Source organism: Balaenoptera musculus, chromosome 19 (genome assembly GCF_009873245.2).
Source record: "Balaenoptera musculus isolate JJ_BM4_2016_0621 chromosome 19, mBalMus1.pri.v3, whole genome shotgun sequence".
NCBI classification, from domain to species: domain Eukaryota; kingdom Metazoa; phylum Chordata; class Mammalia; order Artiodactyla; family Balaenopteridae; genus Balaenoptera; species Balaenoptera musculus.
In genome coordinates, this window is record NC_045803.1 from 59,851,810 (window position 1) to 59,870,628 (window position 18,819).

The window sequence follows — 18,819 nt, forward strand, 5'->3', positions numbered from 1 at the left end:
ACCCCAGCGCGCCCAGGGCGCCACCCTCCACCAGCACAACCTCGTGGGAACGGAGTCCGAGGGGAGAGGCGGGGCTATGTCACAGCACGTGCACAACTGCCCTTCTGACAGGTTCAAGTCTTGCGAGAGAGAAAGCAGACTGGAAACATGACGGGTGGGCGCCCGCCGCCTCACGAGAGCCCAAATCCCCCCCGGCCCCTGGTCTTCTGAAACCCACAGAAGTGAGCCTCTGAGAGGCGGGCAGCCCTGCAGCCCCAGGCAGCCCGGGAGCTTTCTGGAGGGTGAGATAGGTCTAGCTCGACGGTCAGAGTTAGGGCTCCTGCCAGGTGGGGCTCGGATGGCACCTGGTCTGTGTACCGATGGAATCCTTCCTGGCAATACTCAAAGGGTGAATTCTTACCACTCTGAAAAGTAACAGCGATCAACAAACCCATTGCTCCCCGTAGGACCGCAGTTCAGCTTTCTTTGAAAACCTAGTTCCTGAACTTTACATACTTCCATGGTTTCTCTTAATTTTTTTTTATTTGGCAAACATCTCTTCTTTATTATCATCATCATGAATATCATCATTTGGACCTCTGCAAGGACTATATACATTCACATTATCGCAGACTATTGATTTCTTGCCTCTCGGTGGGGGCCCTGGGCACCCGGTTTCAGTAGCTGGTCACTATTGCACTCCAGTCCAGGGAACTCCTTACAGCCATGCAAGAAAACACAGATCGGAGACCGTGTTTGCTGTTTGTTCTCCCACTGGGTACAGATCAGAACTTCCTTATTCCTTTATTTCCTCCTTGAGATCGCTGGGGGAGTTGAGTGGGGTGGGGGGACAGGGCTAGGCTTGGCGGGGGGATTTCGGAGAGAACATCCCCTGAGGAACAGCTGGACAAAAATGCAGGGTTATATACAGCTGATCAAGTCTCCAGAAAGTGCGGGGAGGGCGGATTGCTTTTCTTTGTCGTTTTCTTCCTTTTTCTGCAAAAGTGTGGAGCTGCAGGAGACACGGGGGCTGGGACGGAACGACGAGGTGGGCGGGAGCTTCTCGGAGCGGGCAGCAGAGGTAGAGGCGGACGACGAGAAGCAGCAGATGAAGGCGCAGTTGCTGTCTCCTCGTGCTTTGAAAAGCAGTCAAGAATCAACCCAAAAGATTGCCACAGTTTTGTCTCAGAATTATGTTCCCTCTGGGAAGGACATGTGAGCACTTCTTTTTCACAAATGGAAAGAATGAAATGTGATGGGAATTCACAGACGGAGTGAGGACAGACGAGGTACCCTCCCTGCACGTGTGCAGACGCACGCTGGGCGTGCCCCGGGTGCACACACACACCGGCATGCACGCGTGGGTGCCGAGGGCCGAGCTGCCCACCCCACCCGGCCCCGGCGGAGGTGCTGCTGTCGAGTTGAAGAGAAAGAAGTCGCTTCTTGTTGGACAAAACACTTCAAACCCCAATATCCCAACCCCCCCGAACAGAATCAAAGCAAAAGACCGACATCTGAACAAGCCCAGGCGTAGAGTAAAACAGTGAAATAAATACTTTGGCAGTGACAAAAAAATTTTGGATTTTGACTTCTTGTGTTTGCTTTTTGGATTTCCTTTGGAGCAGAGGTGTGTCCGGCGTCCTTGGCTGGCTAGCTGGCAAGGTAGTTTACAGGTGTGCTTCCTTTACCTTTTTTTAAAAAAACTTTTTGGATTTCTACTTAAAGCCAAACAGTTTGACATTAAAGGAAAAAAAAAAATCCTGAAACCAAAAATTACTTCTTGAGTCTGAAACTGACATCTTTCTAACCGTCCTCACTGCACCGGCCACACACCCCGGGGGTGGTTTCAGTGACACAGCGGCTCAGATCTCCGGCTATAAAAGAACAGTTTTCTTTTTCCCTTTTGAATCAGGAAGGGGGAAAAAACCCCCCAGTTTTCTTTGTCCATTTCTGAGTAGCTCTTTTGCCAAACAGCCCCCCAAAATTCTTCAATGAAAATATAAGCCACCAAACAATTAGATTTTTTCATTGAAGATAAAGTGTGTGAAAGTCATAAAGAGAGAAAAATGAGAGAGAAAGAGGGAGAGGCGGGTGTGGACGAGCCGGTCACCTCTGGCCGGCGTCCGTCCGGCTGCCTAAAGCTCGTCGGGTGGTTTCTGAGGATGCACGAAGAGGCTGAGGCGTGATCGTCAGGTAGCTGAGGAAGTTGCATTGATGCAGTCTTGTTGGTTCTGTGTTTTCTTTTGGAGAGAAGCAGTAGCAGCAGTGACTCCCAGGTCGGCTCCCAGGGCTGGGCGCGCGTCTAGCGGGCCAGGCGGGGCCGGGTGGGTGGATGGGCACCGGGTCCGGGCAGGTCAGCGGGGCGCAGCATCCAGCGGGCCGGGTGGGCCGGGGGAGCCGGGGCGGGAGGGCCCCGTGGAGCCCGCCTCGCTGGGGCTGGTGGCGGCCGGGGGCAGGCAGGGGCCCAGGCCTGGGGTGGCATCGGACTGTCCGGGCACTGGCTCAACCACTGCGGCCGAGGGGCCCTGCAGGCTCTGGCCGCACACGTGGTGGTGCTTCTCCCAGTCCTTGTGCTGGCAGAAGGAGCCGCAGTAGCGGGCCGCGTTGCAGCCGCTGCACGTCTCGCTGGCCTTGCGCCCGCAGTTCCAGCAGCTCTGGATGTGAGGGGGCATGGTCAGAGGTGGCCCGGGCCGGCCCCCCAGTTCCCCAGAGTACCCATCCTGGCTGCAGACCAGGGAAGCACACACTCCAAACACACCTGCTCAGACCCAGCCGCGACATCACCGAGCAAGAAGAGAAAAACCCCAGCTTGCGATGACCCTCTGCAGACACGGCCCCTCAGCTGGGCCATTTTGGGGGGACGGGCTCCCACAACTCCAGCCCACCCTGGACAGGTGCATGGTGGGCCACAGCCCCCTCCCTCTCTTCCGGGAAGCCCTCCTGGCCTCGCCAGGGCTCCGATACCAGACGTGGCAGCCCTGGCGGAGTAAAGAGGTGGGCTGCTCAGCCACAGCTGCCGCGGTCCCGCCCTTCCCTACCACTGGGCCTCTGGTCCCTTCTTCTGTAACAAGCGACGACCCCAGCTGCCCACGTGAGCAGAAGGTGGGCGGGGATTCCAGCGAAAGGCCGGAGGCAGCAGCCCAGGCTGTGGGGTGGGGAAGCCAAACCGCCCTGGAGAAAGGCCCAAGCGCCCATTTAGCCCCCACAGCCTCCTGCTGGCCACGCTCCGCAGGCAGGCCCCCCGCCCCACCCTTGCTGCTCCCCAGATTCCTGCCGGCTCACTCCCTCAAGGACTGCTCGGACGGACGGTACCACTAGCGGGCTTCCCTGACACCCACCGTCCTCCCTACGCACGTCCACGGCCTGAAGCACCACAGGCTGTCCTTCTGTGTCCCTGCTCCCCTTGCCTCCTCGGGGCCAGCTCAGCACAGACGAATCCAGGGGGTTTGGAGAAGTGCCCTCCCCGAGGACAGTCCCAGGATCCCTGGAGAGAGCCTCTCCCTCCTCCTGACCTCTCTACCGTCCAAGCCCTTCTCAGACAAGGAGAGAACGCAGTGGACGCGCAGGTACCAGCACGGTGACTCTCACGCCCCACTGCTTGCCTCTGCTCTCACAGCTTAGAGGGGGCCTTGGTGTCTGCCAGCCTGCCAGCGTTCAAACAACGGCCCCACCACCTCCTAGAGAGTGACCTGGGGTGAGCCATCTACCCTCTGGAGCCCTCAGTTTCCACACCTGTACAATGGGGACACCCACAGGACCTGCCTCACCAGGCCGTGCCGGGTCAAGGGGCCCCGGGGCTGCCCAAGGTCACGTGGCTGGGAAGCACGTGACCGGGAGGCGGTAGAGTGGGGTTCCGGCCCTGGACTGCGGGGGCGGGGGCGGGGGGGGGGGCGGGGCGGGCGGGCGGCCCTACCTCGCTGGAGTCCTCCTGCTGGTTGACCACGGTGAGGGCGTCCTCGGAGGCCTGCCGCCGCGCCTCGGCCAGGGCCCGCTCCATCTTGGCTCGCTCCATGCTGATGAGCTCGTGGGCCTTGCGCTCAGCGTCAGACACGGCTTTCTGCAGCTCTGACATCGCCTGCCGCTTCACCTCGTTCACCGCTTCCTCTGCAAAGGACGCCCCCGGCTGGTCGGCACCTGGACCGGCCCAGACGGGTCTCCCCTGCCCACCGCCCCGGGGGCGCGAATGGTCGCGCGGGAAACCTGCAAAGCCCGCCCTCTACTGTAGTGTAGAGGACCATCCCCTGGAGGGCGGGGACTGGGCCCACGCCCACATTCTGAGTCAGCAGGCCTAGGAGCGCCCGCAGGGACCCCCATGCAGACGCAGACGCAGACGGGGAGGGCGAGAGGGTCTGGGGCCCCGGGCCACCCCCACTCACCAGCCTTTCTCCAGATCTCCTCGGGCATGTAGCTGGACAGGGTCCGAGGCACGGACTCCCGGTGGACATCTGAAACGCAGGAAGGCCAGCATCACACACAGGACAGGGCCCACCCGACTGGGCCATGGGGGCAGGGTGTGTGATCTTGGGGGCCCCCAAGGTACCCATGGTGGAAACCCTGTTATCAGTTGCTGGTGGGGGGAGCAGGGTGATGTCAGGAAAGGAGACCCTCGGGAGCCGATGGGCTTTGGATTCGGCTGGGAGCTGGGCCGAGCCTGGCCCCTCTGCGTCTCCACGGTCATCATTCAGGAGCCTCCCAGCGCCGGGCCCCTGGCCTATCGGAACCGAGAGCTGGGCCTCCCAGCGGGTCAGGCAGTGTCTGGGCAGCAGGCGGCCCCTCTTTTCCAGGTTACACGGTGTTGGGTGTTATTTCACTGCAGGGCCGTGTGAGGGCGCTGCCGTGGCCAGTGGTGCCCCGCGCGCGCCCACAGAGCATACCTAGCTGAGAGCCCTCAGCGCCCACGGAGCTGCCGAGGGGCCGGGCGGCGGGCGCGGGGCCCTTCTTGCTGTCCTCGGCGGCGTCACTGTAGCGCCGGATCCAGTGGTTGAGCTCCTCGCGGTCGGCCTCCTGGCAGCGGCGCAGCACGGTGAGCGACCGCCGCGTCTTCTCGGCCATGTCCATGATGCAGTTCAGGAGCTGCGGGCACGCGGGGCCGGGTGAGCCACTCCATGACGAGGACAGCCGGGACACTGTCCCACACTCCGGGCCCGGCCAGCCCGCCCGCCAGGCCTGCCCAAGAGGGCTCAAGGCTGCGGCCTGAAAACCCACCTCCACTGCCCGGAAAAACACCTGAGCAGCTGGGCGGGGCTGGGGAGGCGCCTGGGGCACCACACTGGCGGGGAGGCTTGGCCAGACCCAGGGCTGGGGCTCTCCCTGCAGCCCTCGAGGTGCGATCTGCCCCGCGAAGTAGACGGGCTAGCTCCGCTCCGGGGACCACCCTTCTCTTGGGGTCCCCTCCCCAAAAGGACGCGGGGCAGGGATGACCCTGAAAATGGTGTTAAAGGGGTCCCACCCCCGCGGCCAGGGGACCTTTCTCCAGGAGACGGTTCGCGGGGCCCTAGAAGGGAAGGTGCTGAGGGGCCGACCAGGAGCGCACGGGCGAGCCTAGACAGGCGGGCGCAGGGCCAAGGGGGCGCACACGAGCCCTGCCCCCGCAGCGCCCGCAGGTTGGGCAGAGCGCCTGGGACTTGCAACGCCCCGTGGCCCGAACCTGGACACTCACGTTGTTGAGGTGCTTCCACTCCTCCGACCACTCGCGCTCCGTGAGCCTGTGGTCAATCACTTCCTCAGGCCGGGACCCGTGCACGGCTGCGGAGGGAGCTGATGCTCAGGCCCCGCCCCCGCTCATCAAGCCCCGCCCCCGCCCCCTGCCGCAGGCCCCGCCCCCACTCACGCCCCTGCCGCAGGCCCCGCCCACGGGCTGTGTCTTCCCGTGGAGAGGTGAGGAAGAGAACCCTGGGCACTGACCGTCTGCCCACTGCCCTGGGGGCTCAGGAACAGGCCTGGCCTCTACTCATGCTTCGGAGGAAGAGACCCGTGTCCCCATCCCGCGCTTTGGCCACCCCTCCCCCACCTCCAAATCCAGCCACTCTCTTTCTGCCCCCTGCTGCTGGCATAGTGGCCTCAGACCTCAGTCAAGGGGCTTCCCCACTGCTCAGGGCCTCCTTGTGGCTGCCTGGCTTCACCCATACTTTACTGCTTCCCCTGAGCTATCTGGACTCCTGTGCATCCTTCAAAGCACAGGTCACAGGCTCCTTCCTCCTCAGCAGCCTTGGGCTCTCAGGCTTCCTTAAGCCCCATGTATCTCTGGTTGTGTAGTAATTATAGGTGCTTCTTTGCTTATTCTCAGTCCTGCCAACAGACTGTGTCAGTCCCCAGGGCAGGGCCAGTGTGGCCTGTTCACCTCTGTATCCCCTGGGCCGAGCTCCAGCCTGGTAAGAGGAGCGATCCGGCTTATCTGCTGGGTCTCAGGTGAGCGGGTCTAAGTGTGGTCTCCTGGGAAACAGTGGGGGCGGGAAAAGCCAGAGCCCTGACACTCATTCCCCATGGGACCTGGGCCCCTTGTCTTGCCTGTGGCCTCAGTTTCCCCACCCTGCCTGCCTCCCGGAGGTGTGATAAGACTCCCGGGAGACGAGATGGAGGGGAGAGCCCTGGGTGTGGAGCAGGGCTCTGTGCTAAGGGCTTTACGGGTTCATCCCTGCCTCAACCTCCAACCGTGTGTGGGGCGGGGAGGGGTTCTGCCGTTATTTCCATTTTATAGATGAGGAAACTGAGGCTGGTTACAGGGACATGTTAAAGCAAAGCAAAGCAAGGTAAAGTAAAGCAAAGGTCGGCTGGAGCTGGGGCTGTGCCCTTAGCTGCTGGCTGGTATAGCTCCAGAGACTGAAACAATGGGGTACCCACACCCCATAATCAGAAACAAAACAAACAACTGCGAGCTGAGAAATTCACGCCAGCGGGACAGCGTCTGGCTTCCTCACAGCAGCTCCTCCTACACTTTTTGAAATACCGAATATGCTCACGCCCACTGTGACCCAGCACGGCCCATGCTTCCTGGGCTGGGGTCTACTTAGGCCTTTTTTAGCCCCCAAACCTGAAATGCCTACCCAAACTGCAGCAGAGGTGGGAGGTAGTAGCCACAGCCCGCCGTCCACCACCCTGCCCTGCTGCCCAAGGAGCTGGGGCTTGCACCAACGCCCCAACCAAAATAGTGGCTGAGATCTGCCTGACAGCTGGCGTTTATTTTTGCGTTAGCAGAAGCGGGTGGGAATTAGCACCTGCCTGACCCGGCTGCAGGGAGCCAGACGCTGTCACCTGCTGCCCGGGCCTGGGCCCGGGCCCTGGAAGCTTCCGGGGGGAGGAGGCAGGGGCAAGGCCTCTGCTGACCCTTCCTCTGGGCCCACCATTGGTGCCCTGGGCCTCTGCCTCAGGGGCAGCTGTTTCCAGGTTTCCTGCACCAAAACGCTGGGGGGGGGGTCCCTGGGGTGGAGGCTAATCCTATTCATCCCTTTGACCCAGCACAGAGGAAGGTCAGAAGGTCAGTCGTGGTAGCTAGACGACTTTGGGCCTGTCCGTTACCCCTTTGGGCCTCAGTCTCCCCATCTGTGATGTGGGCATGCTAACACATCACACAGGTGTGTCAGAACACATAGGGGTGCTGCCTTCTAGGACCCAGCAAAACATACAATGCCAACAAGAGGACCACTGGGACCTGCCACACCGCCACCAGTAACAGCTGGGTCTTAACCCCCTCTCACCCCGTGAAGGCGGGGCTGCTCTTAGACCCAGCCAACAGGGAGGAAGCAGGCATGCAGAGCACGTGACCTGCCCAAGGGCACACCTGGGGGAGCTCGGAGGACCAGGCAGTCCTGCCCCCGGGGGGTGTTGCCCCAGCGCCCAGCCTCCCTCATCTCCTTCGTTCTTGCATGGACCACCCTCTACGGATTTGGTGTTTTGGTGTAGCAGGACCGGCCGTGTGTGCTCAGTGGTGCCTCTGCTTTCCCTCGGGGCGCCTGGGCCTTGGAGGCAGGGGCTGCAACTCCCACGACGTGGGGACCCCCCACATGCCGGATCTCTCCCGGCTGCCAGTGCATCCCGAGCGGCTCTAGATGCCATACCTGGCCCTGCAGAGCCCCCAGGACAGGCACCTATGCAGCCACGGCGCCCACCTGCCATGGGGAGGGGCCCTCCTGGTCCTGAGGGTGGCGGTGTCGGGCTGCCCCCCCGGGAAAGCCTGCCCTCAGGCTTCTGGGCGCAAATCCCTCCTCTGCACCCACGTCCTCAGTGTCCATCCTCCCCGGACAGACGTGGCCGGGCAGCGCCAGCGTTCACGTGCACACGGCAGCCCCGGATGCTCCACCCGCCCCCGACCTCCACTCGGCGCACGCGTGAACCCCGCAGCGCGCCGCTCACCCAGCTGCCGATGGCGCTCTCGCAGCTCCCGGGGGTCAAGGTGGCGGTAGGAGTCCCGGAAGTGGTGGGCCACGGCCATGTCCTCCAGGCGGTAGTGCGGAGGCGGCGTGGGCTGGGGCAGCCCGTTGCTGGGGCTGCAGCGCTGGGCGGGGCTCAGGGTGCACGGCCGTTTGCTGAGGTGGTCCGGGTGCAGAGGGTCACGGTCTGACCCGTTCTCTTTGGTCCTGGTCCCAAGAGCAGAGGGGGAAAGTGGTCACGGGGCCAAGATCCGTGGACAGAGGGGTGAGGGGAAGGTCGGGGCGCGGGCAGAGAGCGAGCGAGCGAGCGAGGAGGAGACAGACCGAGGTGAGCAACGGGAGAGATCAGACCCGGCCGCTAGGGGCCCGGCCCCGTGCTCCCCTCTTCCTCCTCCTCTGGGGCTCCTGGGGTGAGGTGGTCAGGAAGCCTGGGCCTCTTTGGAGAGAGTGGGGGAGGCACCCTCCCCCATCAGCAGGACAGGTACCCACGCTATGACCCAGCAGTGAGGGCCAGCCCAGGCACCTGGGCACCTTGGGCTGCTGGACACTCGGGGTGCACGTCCAGCACGAAGGGAATAGCCAGGGCATGCCGGCCAGGCAGTGTCTGTCCTGCCTCCGCCCCTGTCCTCCCGGGGCATCCGAGTCCTCAGGAGAACCCGCCACAGCCAGACAGGGCGGCCTCCCGGTGCTTCAGCCTGTTCAGTGGCCTTGCACTTCAGGCTGAACGTGACCAACCCAGCAGCGGCTGCCACAGAACGCGACGTGGTGTCGGCCTGCGTTCTCTCAGCCCCGGCACTGGGGCGCCCGCTAAGCCTCGGCGCCAGCGCAGCTCTCAGGAGTCAGGTAGGGAGAGAGCCGGGCCTCCACCGTCCCCCCAGGTACCTGTCAGGTGTTCTCCTCTTGCCGTTCTCGTTGACCTCCGGGAGGAGCTCCGAGGGGTCGGTGGGGGAAGAGGCGTTGGCATCCAGCAGGAGCTGCTCGTGCTGGGCCAGGTACTGGGCGGGGGTCTGCTTGGCCAGGCGGGCGCAGTGCAGGAGCTCCCGCTGCAGCAGGGGCAGGTTAGCCTGCGGGGGACGGGGAGGGGCTTGGACTGGCTGCCGACTGAGGTCAGGGCGCCAGGTGCTTGGAGGTGAGGCAGGGACGCCAACGGCCAGCCTTGCTGTGTGACTTTGGGCAAGCTGCACGACCGCTCTGGGCCTCGAGTTCCTCTGCTACAGCCTGGGGATGAGGGCGGGACCATGCCCCTCAGGAGACCCAGTGGTTTGGGGTTTTTCCCCCTTCACCAAGCTCCCTCCTGCGTTGGCATCTGGAGAAACCGAGGGGTCCTCACCAGGACCTGCTGCCTGCGCCTGAGGAAACAGGCCCCAGACGACCGCCTGCACGGAGGAGACTGAGGCTCAGGGGGGCGGGGCAGCCCTGCACACAGCTCACTGCAGGGGACGAGCAGGACCCCAGCACAGCTGCCGCAGACCCCAACGTGTGCCGGCTGGTCCTGCCTGCCCACTTTCTGCGGGTTCCCAGCCCAGCCTTGAATAAAGGCATCAGTGTACCCACACCACTCTGGCCCGTCACGCGTGCCACCTCCCGGGGTCGGACACGACCACTGGGTTCCACGTTTGTGGGTAAGGATACCACAGCACAGGGAGCAGAATGGCACGTGGGGGTGGGCACAGGATTGGAACGCAGATCCCGCCTGTGACCACCGTGCGTAACTGCTGTGCCCCTCCTGCCTCCGCCCTGCTCTAGGCCTCCCAGCGAGCACGGCAGGGCCCCGGGGGCTCGGCAGTCTCCCCAGAGCCACCGTGGGGGGATGCCGGCTGGATGGGGGCCCGGCAGCAGGCCGCATGGGAGGGCCAGAGTTCTAAGTATTTGTAAATAAATGCAATTCCCCAACTTTCTCATGGTGTTTCCAAGCCACCTCAGCAGCCTCTCCCGCCTCTGCACCACCAGCCCCCACTAGCGCATCCACCCGGACCCGATCAAGCAGCCAATGCGTTTTTGTCAAGCAGCGCCGGCTGCCAGGCCTGTTTTTTTTCTACTTGGATAGCTGAACAGGGGCCAGCCCGCCATCTGTCGAACACGTTAGGAGCATGAGCTGGGAAAGGAGGTCCCGGGAGGTCCGAGGACGCCAAACATCCTCCCTCCCCCTCGCCAGCCCCTCCTCTCCCGGTGCAGCAGGGCGGGGGACAGCACAGGCACTGGCTGGTTGCTGTTAGGGCCATGGAAACATCTGGATTCCTGGCCGGCTGGGCCCAGCTGGGAGCCGGGGCCACGGGTGGAGGGCTGGCTGGGCGGGGCGGCATCTCCCAGCTTCCGGAAAGCCCCACCACTCAGCCACGCACAGCGTCAGGCTCAGGAGAGGGTGCAGGGGACCTGGGGCCTTTGGCCGGGGGAATGGGGCCCAGGGCCCAGAAGAAATGCATAGAGACTATGGGGGGCCGGTGGTCCTCTCCTTCCTGGGCAGCAGTCCCAATTCTGTCTACAGGGCCTGGGAGGCCTTGCCGCTGAGATGCTGGACCGAGCTGGTGAATCCCAGCTCTGCCACCTGAAAGAAGGTTCCATGCTGTCCTCTTCACAGACGGGAACTCCGGCCAGAGGAAAATCAGTGTTTGCAAAGACACCCGCAGTCACGGTGTTACTGGAGCAGGTGTCTCCCATTCGGTGAGGGTTTATGACATTTCCACTGCTTTCCCAAGGACCTCCTCCACTGCCCCACACTCCACTGCAGGCCCTGTGTCTGCCCACCGTGGCTGTGCTGTGTGACCGTGGGCAAGTCACTTAACTTCTCTGACTTCTGCCTCACCTGCAGCTGGAGCTGCAAGAAGCTCTGGCTCCTCCCATCCTGGGTGTGAGGCTCCCACGAGCTTCTCATGAGTTAACTCTCCCAGTCCCACCTGAGGTGGTGGGCTGTCACACCCCAGGGACCCGGGAGGGGACTGGGAAGTGGGAGTTTCAGTTGCCCAAGGGCAGAGCTGGGTTTGAGCCGGCTGGGCTGGCCGCTGCTCCCGCCTCTGCTATAGGAGATGGCGCCAAGGGCCACCACGTGGGTGCACCGCGGTTGGGCCTGGGAGGCCGTCAATCCCCAGGAAGGCGCTGCCCCCGCCGCTCCCAGGCCACAGGTGGGGAAACCGAGGCCGCCCAGCAGGCCGGCACGCCCCCCAGGCTCCCTGCGGCACTCTGCGTGCTCAAGAGGCCAGGGTCCCACAGTGAGTGGGGGGGCAGGGGCGGGGCACTCCCCAGGCAGGGCCGCGGCGACAGGACTGGCCACGCCCAGGAGCCCCACCGTCAGGCAGACGAATGGACTCTGTCCCCGACAGCCCGCCGGCCCAGGGCCCTCACCCAGCTGCCCCATCACCAGGAGAGCAATCGGGGCGCCACAGCTCTGAGAGCCCCGTGACAGCGCTGTGGGCAGGGGGCACACCGAGGCAGGCACTGCCAGGCCGGCACGTCCTGTCTGGTGCCTCACTGGGGTGTGCCTGGGAGGGTGCTGGGATGCCAGGGCGAGTGGGCCTGGCCGGGGCAGGCGCGGGGATGCGGAGTGTTTTCCCTGCTCCTGCCCCTCTGATAAACAAGGGCAGCTGACACGGGCGGGTGGGACATCTGCAGTAAATATCTAATCTGACAGAATAGCAGGCACTGCGTCCCCCACGATGGGGAGCGTGGAGTCAGCAGTAAGTTGAAAGCAGGGAGGAGTGGGAAGGGCTCCTGATGAATTGCAAATGACTGCCAGATGGGCGAACCCTCAGCCCAGCTCAGAGCGAGCTCAGCGGGGTGGGCGGGAAGGCGGGAGGAGGGAGCGGATGTGGGGTCCCCTTGGAACGAGGTGCGGGCCTGGGGCACACCCCGGGCAGGCTGGCAGGCTTGGAGCTGGAGGGATCCGGGTTCCAGCCTTGCTCCACCCCTCCACCAGAGGGGACCTCGGGGCCTCAGTTTCCCCGCCTGTTAACCGGGAACAGTGGCAGTGTCTGTGCCAACCCCCCTCCCGCCCCGAGGGCTGCTGGGGGCTCAGCAGGGGCAGCTGCAAAGGACATGTCGTCTGCAGAACACTTGAAATCCCCAGATGACGACGCCCAGTGTCCGTCGAGCACGTCCCAAAGTCTTTACCTGCGTCTCTTCCCACAACCTTCCCAATAGCCTGAGAATGGCTCCCACTTCACAGCTGCAGAAACTGAGGCACAGAGGGGCGAACTAGCTTGGCCCAGAACAGTGGGGGCTAAGCGGCAGGGTCAGGGCTCGCGTCGGGGCACGTCTGGTCTGGCCTGTCTTCAAGACCCTCTGAAAGGCAGGCCCCACCAGGGTGCAGCTGTGCAGGCGAGCATGGCCCACGGCTGGGAGCACCACCTGGGCCTGGGGAACGAGAGCCCGCCAGGCGCTGCAGGGCGGGCATCTCCCAAGCGAGCTCTGTGGAACCTGACCTGAGGAGATGCGCGCCAGCGGGGGCACCCGGGGTCAAATACATTCGGGAAGCGTTTCATCTCCACCCCCTCTGGGAGATGTGCGACCCTCATAGGGGAGTGAAGGCCCTGAGAAGTACTGCAGGGGAGACATGGGTCTAACGCTTGTCCCGGTTTTGTGCACACACGTTGCCCAGCACCTTGTTAAAATGCAGATTCTGACTCAGTGGGTCTGGGCTGGGGCCCGGGAACCTGCATTGCTCACACACCCTGGTGTTGCTGCCGCCCATCCAACACCAACTACCGAGAGGCCCTTGTCCACTGTTTATCTTGCGTGATGACCACACGGCCGCCTTCCAACTGACACCCACTCACCCGTCTGTCTGCTCACCCACATGACCACCGTCTGTCCACTGTCTCTCTCCCCTCACGCCGTTCCAGGTACACGGCCACCTCGCTGCTCCTCAAACACAGCAGGCACACCCCTGCCTCAGGGCCTTTGCATGTGCCGCCCCCGCTGCCTGGCTCTGTTCCCCGCTCTCCTCCCTCGCCCTCCTCCCCCCTCATCAGAATGCACCCTCTCTGCAGCTCCAGAGTCTACGGCCATTGTTGTCGGCTGGCACATAGCAGGTGCTCAAAAAACAGCTGTCGAGCGGCTGAGTGTATTGGCCACTAATAACAGGGTTGAGCCTGGGAGCTCGGTCTCAGAGCACAGGGTTGGGTGGCTGACTAGTCCGGCCTGGCAGTGAGCTTGCAGGAGTCGGCTGCGACGGGTCAGCCCTGTTCCCCCCGGGGGACAGGGGTGTCAGAGTCTCGAGAACAGTGGCTGATCTGAGCTGGCAGAGAAAAGACTCGGGGCTCCTGGGGCCCCAGCGCAGGGGAAGTGGGTTTGTCCCTACCTTCAGGAAGGGGATGACGAACGGCCGCAGCGGGAAGTTGGTGGCCTCCTGGAGCTTGGAATGGAACTCCTCGATGGTCAGGGTGGAGTTCTGTGGTGGGGAGGGGGAAAACACCTCGCTTCAGCCCGGGGAGAGGAGGGCAGAGACCGAGGGCTGGCCCGGCCCGGGGTCACCGCGCCCCCACCCGACTCACCACGAGCCCCAGCACCAGCGTGCGCACGCGCTCCCCAATCTCCGGGGAGATGTCGCTGCCGAACTGCTGCAGGGTGGCCAGGAAGCGCTTGAGCTTGCTGAGCTGCCGCGCCCCGCAGGCCGGGGGCAGCTGCTGTGTGGACAGAGAGGCGGTGCACGAGGTGGCTGGGCCATTGCTGAAGCCGCTGGGCGTGGACGGGGTGCCGCTGACGGCCGTGGGCGAGGGGCTGCTGCCGTTCATCACTGCGCGGGGAGAGGCGGGGTGAGGACGCGGCAGGGCAGCCGGGCCCCACGGACACCCTTTACAGACGCACAAACTGGGGCCCCGGCAGGGTGGGGCAGCGAGTACGGATGGGATCCAGGTGTGGCCCGGGCTCAGCGGCCCTGCGGCTTTGCTCTGGGCCACACAGTCGGGCCCTCCACACCCGGGGGACACCACGGCCCCACGCTGCCTGGCAGACGCGCATCTCCTGTGAGCAGGTAGAGGGGCTTCCCCACAACTGGGATCTGCGGGCCCACCCTCCTCTTCCAGGGAGAGGTCTCTCATCCCCCCAAAAGGGCAGTGGCCACCCACCCCCCACCACGGCCCCAAGCCACGCCCCAGTGCCTACGCAGGTGCCATCGCCCGCCTGAGGGGCCCCGTGCCAGGCTGACGGGGCTCAAGGTGGGGCAGGGGAGCCTGGACCCCCGGGACAAGCGGGGTTGGATGCTGGCAGGGGGGACTCTGGGGCTGCTGCACGGGTGGACGTGTGCGCACACGGGCCCCAGCTGCGTGCGGAGGACAGGTAGGTGACCTGAGGGGCCTGCGATGAGCTCATGCAGGGGCCCCGGGAGCAGCAGTGTGGGTCCCTGTGGTGACAGACACTGGAACTGCTGTGAAGTGGTCCAGGGGCAGGACCGTAATCAGCTGAGTCTGCCCCCAGGGCCGGGGAGCCCTCCAGAGCCCGACCACCTGCACCACACTGCCCTGCACCAGGGCCTGCACAGAGGTCAGAGGTCGTGGGCTCCCAGGGCCCCTGGTGATGGTGGAGGGGGTCTGGACACGGGACGGTGGACTGGACGCCTCTGGGGGTCCCAAGGCGCAGCCCACAGACTCCGCGGCCGACCTGCGGCCGCTCACGCCTCCGCAGGCTGCACGGGACCTGCTCCTTCACACTCCTGTTCGCACACCCGACTCCGGCTCCTGCACATGTGTGTGCTCCCTACACGACCGTCCCAGAGCCCAGCCCCTCGCCCACGCCCTTCACTCCCCGCGCCTTCCCTCCCTCAGCAGCCTTGCACGCACCTCACGCAACATGCCAAACACACGTGCACTCATGCTTGCATACACGTGTATGCGTGCATGCAGATACATAAATGTGCACACACGTGCACGCACCTCACACGCGTGCTTGCACACAGGCCTATATGCACTGCATGCATGCACACACGTATGTGCACACGGACCCAGTGCACACCCTACACGCACAAAGACCTATGTACACACTCACACGTGCACACACACGCCCACAAGCACACCCCACATGCACACACGGGCACGATGCAATGTAGCCCACGGCACACCCATGTGCACACCCACACAGCACACATAGACGTGCACACTAGCACACGCACACGTGCAGGCACACTTCTCACTCACTCAACTGTGGTCGCCGAGGCCCGTGCCCTGGCCCTCCCGCCTTGTCTGGCTGGGTCTGTGCAGAGGCTGTGCGCTCACGCCTCGCCGGGCTAGGGATCTGGGGATGCAGGACAGCTCAGAGCTGCTGCTTCCTCAGGGCCGGGTTTCTCCAGGGCTCCAGCATCTGCCGGGGCCTGCGTGTGTGGAGACGGGGGAGCAGGAGCCCCTTTCTCCGGGGTGGGGATGCTGCTGGGCTCGGCTCTGGGAAGCGGCCCCTTCTGAACAGCCACAGCACGGACGGCGGGCGTGTCGCTCTGCCCCTCCAGACCACGCCAGCCCGGCTATCCTGACCTGGCTCTGGGGGGTGACCTCCGCCGCCTTGGCCTCGCCCAGCCTGCAAGGGCGGGAGCACGTGAGGTGGCCGCATGCCCGTCCCTCCTCCCTGGGCCTCGGCTCTCCCAGGGCTTGGTTCTCCAGGTCCCGGCTGCCGGCTCCACCCGCCCCTGCAGGCCTGGGGGATGCAGCTCCTGCTCCAGCCCTAGGCCTGCGCCATAACCCTGGGAGCTGGAACTGGCCCACCCCCGTTAACCCCGAGCCTGCTATCTGGTCGGCTCTGCTTGCACCTTCAGCTTCCATGACCCGCCTGCCGGCGACACCTGCGAACGCTCCCCGCCCGCCCCGAGCTGTGGGCCAGGGACCGGCCACCTAAGCCGCAGGCGACGGGCCTCGCAGCCCCCGAACAGCGCACACGGTGCTCAAGGTCGCCTCCCGTCCCCCGTTGCCCCGGCACTCCGCAGACCCTCAGAGGCAGACTAACGCGGCCCAGGCCTTGCGGGCGCAAGACAAGCACCCTGGTTGGGAGTGGACATCCTGGACCAGCCCACACGTGCCGTGCGGGTGAGACGCGGGCCTGGCCTCCGCTTCCTCATCAGCAAGCGGCCCTCGGCCCAGACCAGAGGCGGGGCTTCTGGGCCCGGAGGGCCAGCTGCTCCCTCTGCTGCGCGCTCCCCCTCGCAGGACCCAGCGTACCCTTCTCCCACCGGAAGGCGCCGGAAACGCCTGACCTGATTGCTTTTACGTGTTGGGTGATGGCTCATCAATAACCGGCCCCACGTAACAGAAGTTTGGAAAGCACTGGTTGAAAGCCAGGGTTGGCGCCAAAACAGACGTGCTGCCTGTGTGTCCCGAGAGGGGGCGGGCTGCAGGCGTGGCGCCCTGCTCCGCTCCCGGGGCCCGTGCCCTTCACTCGGCCCTTGGTGCCGCTTCTCCCTCCCTGGAGACGCAGTGCAGGTTGAAACCTGTTTGCCCCCCTGGTCTGGGCGACCTTAGGAGCTCCTTCCAGGACCCACAGGTGACACTCCGGCTCAGGGGTAATCCTGCAGGACAGTCGCTCCGGGGACTTCCTCTCGCTCTGGGATGGAAGGAGCTCCAGACACAGAACACGAAGGGCCCTGTCCCTCACCCTCTCCGAGGTGTGTTCAGGGGACCCTTGGACCAGAAGACCCTGCTGCTGTGCTAATTTTCTCTGTCATTGTGGAGCTCCAGCTGACCCCTCGGTGGATGCTGACACACACACACACACACACACACACACACACACACACACACACACACACACCCTGGTCGAGACTGATGACAGCCGCTGGCGGTCACCCCAGCCAGGCCGGGAGGTGGCCTGCTGCATGGGGACCTCACCGCAGCGGGGGCTTCTGGTCACTCACGGCAGAGCTGGGCCGTCGCTCGGGGTCTGGATCTTCAGGGGCTTCGAAGACGTGCGGCTATCCATGCCTCCTGGGACCCCGCCCGCCAGCCCCTGGCCTGGCCTCCCTGTGGCGCCCTTACCCGCTTGCCCTCGGCGCCTGGTCCTCCCGGCGGCCGGCCTGCCCTCGCTCGCTGCACTCCCTCCCAGGCTGCCGGGCAGTCTCAGCAGCTTGCTAAAGAGACGCCGAAAATAACCCTCGGCCACAAGTGCTTTCATTCCCACAACAGGTGTGTTACTAAGATAGACCACACGTGTCCCGGCCGAGGTTTGGGGGCACAGCGCAGCACCCCACGGCTCCCCCAGTCCCGGGGCCTGGGCCGGGGGGGCTAGGACGAGGCACCGAAAACAGCCCCTCCCGCCAGCCCCCCTCCCGGCCTTGGTGCCGGGAATCACCATCCTCCTGTCCACACAAAGCTCACAGGCCTCACAGCACCGCAGCTCCGTGGACACGCCAGGCCCTAGATGACGCCACACCTGGGCTTACATCGGGCCGGTCCAGGTGGGCGAGCCCGCTGCACTTGCTGGCTGACACAGCCTCGCCCGATGAGAGCCTCGCCCGATGAGAGCCTCGCCTGAGGGCATCAGCTGCGGCTTGGGCACTTGGACGGGAATGACCACTAGTGACCAACATCCGCTGAGCACCCCGTGTGGGCCAGACTTCACGCTGACGTGACCCAGGGCTCCGTGTGATCACCCTTGGCACTGGCTCCATAACTTTCTTTCTACAGGTGGTGGTCCCTGCCTGTTGGACATTGTGCCTGGAAGGGTAAGAATGGGGTCTGCCCCAGGCTGGGGTCCGCCCTTGAGAAGGGCTGCGGACTGGCCACTGACACTTGACCTTCTTGCAACTCTGGGACCTGCCCGATTCGCCCAGTTTTGCGTTGGGGAAAAGGAAGCTGAGCGAGGCCATCCGCCTGCCCGAGGTCACAGAGCGTGTGAGCGGCAGGGCTGGGTGTGAACTCAGTCTGTGACTTGGGGATCCCGGCTGCTCTGCTCTCCTGGGTCTGTCCCCTGGGCCCCGTCCCCTAAGAGAGGCCTAGCCCGGCAGATGCAGAGGTGCAGGCAGAGCAGTGGGCACCGGGTGAGGACCCCCCGGAGGCCGTGGTTTTTGTTATTTTACTTACAAAGACAGACCATAGACCATTTTAAGCAGCCATGAAAACGGCCGTGGGGCAGAGACATCGCAGGCCCGTCCTCTCGATCTGTAAGCAAAATAAGAAAAACACGCTGTGAGGAAGGAGGCCGGGCACCGGACTCTGCCCTGGGGGGGTGTCTACAGTCGGCCCCTCCCCTGCCTCTCGACAGCGTTTTGGGGATTGGGACTCTGTCACCACCTTGGGCCAGTCCACAACCTTCTCTGGGCCTCGGCTTCCTTCTCTGTAAAATGGGCTGGATCAGGGGATCTCTTAGGGCCATTTCTGGTGGGAACTTCTGGGGCTCCACAAGAATTTTGGCACCTCCCTGGGTATGGGTGGGACACCCTGGCTCTTAAACAGCTGTGTTTCTGGAAGGCGCCTGGTGACCCCACTCGGCACCATCCTCAGGGACCCGGAGCCCAGGTGATGGGCTTGAGGTTGACAGACAAACCAATAGTGGTTCCGAAACGAAG

General features: G+C 64.0%; 1 protein-coding gene across 4 annotated transcripts in view; it reads right to left on the reverse strand.

Annotated features, from left to right (window-relative positions):
* CBFA2T3 (CBFA2/RUNX1 partner transcriptional co-repressor 3) overlaps positions 1-18,819 on the reverse strand; it is a 58,641-nt gene that overhangs the window by 3,180 nt on the left and 36,642 nt on the right. For 2 of the 4 annotated variants that reach the window (XM_036832503.1, XM_036832500.1), the window contains exons 3-12: positions 18,335-18,412; positions 13,832-14,073; positions 13,639-13,728; positions 9,228-9,409; positions 8,329-8,552; positions 5,639-5,724; positions 4,854-5,052; positions 4,356-4,424; positions 3,893-4,083; positions 2,334-2,633 (exon numbers count right to left, since the gene is read on the reverse strand). In XM_036832503.1, coding sequence (XP_036688398.1) covers positions 2,334-2,633; positions 3,893-4,083; positions 4,356-4,424; positions 4,854-5,052; positions 5,639-5,724; positions 8,329-8,552; positions 9,228-9,409; positions 13,639-13,728; positions 13,832-14,073; positions 18,335-18,412 — 1,661 coding nt within the window. Of the gene's footprint in view, positions 1-2,333; positions 2,634-3,892; positions 4,084-4,355; positions 4,425-4,853; positions 5,053-5,638; positions 5,725-8,328; positions 8,553-9,227; positions 9,410-13,638; positions 13,729-13,831; positions 14,074-18,334; positions 18,413-18,819 lie in introns of those variants that run through there. The other 2 variants (XM_036832501.1, XM_036832502.1) reach the window with 2 other exon arrangements.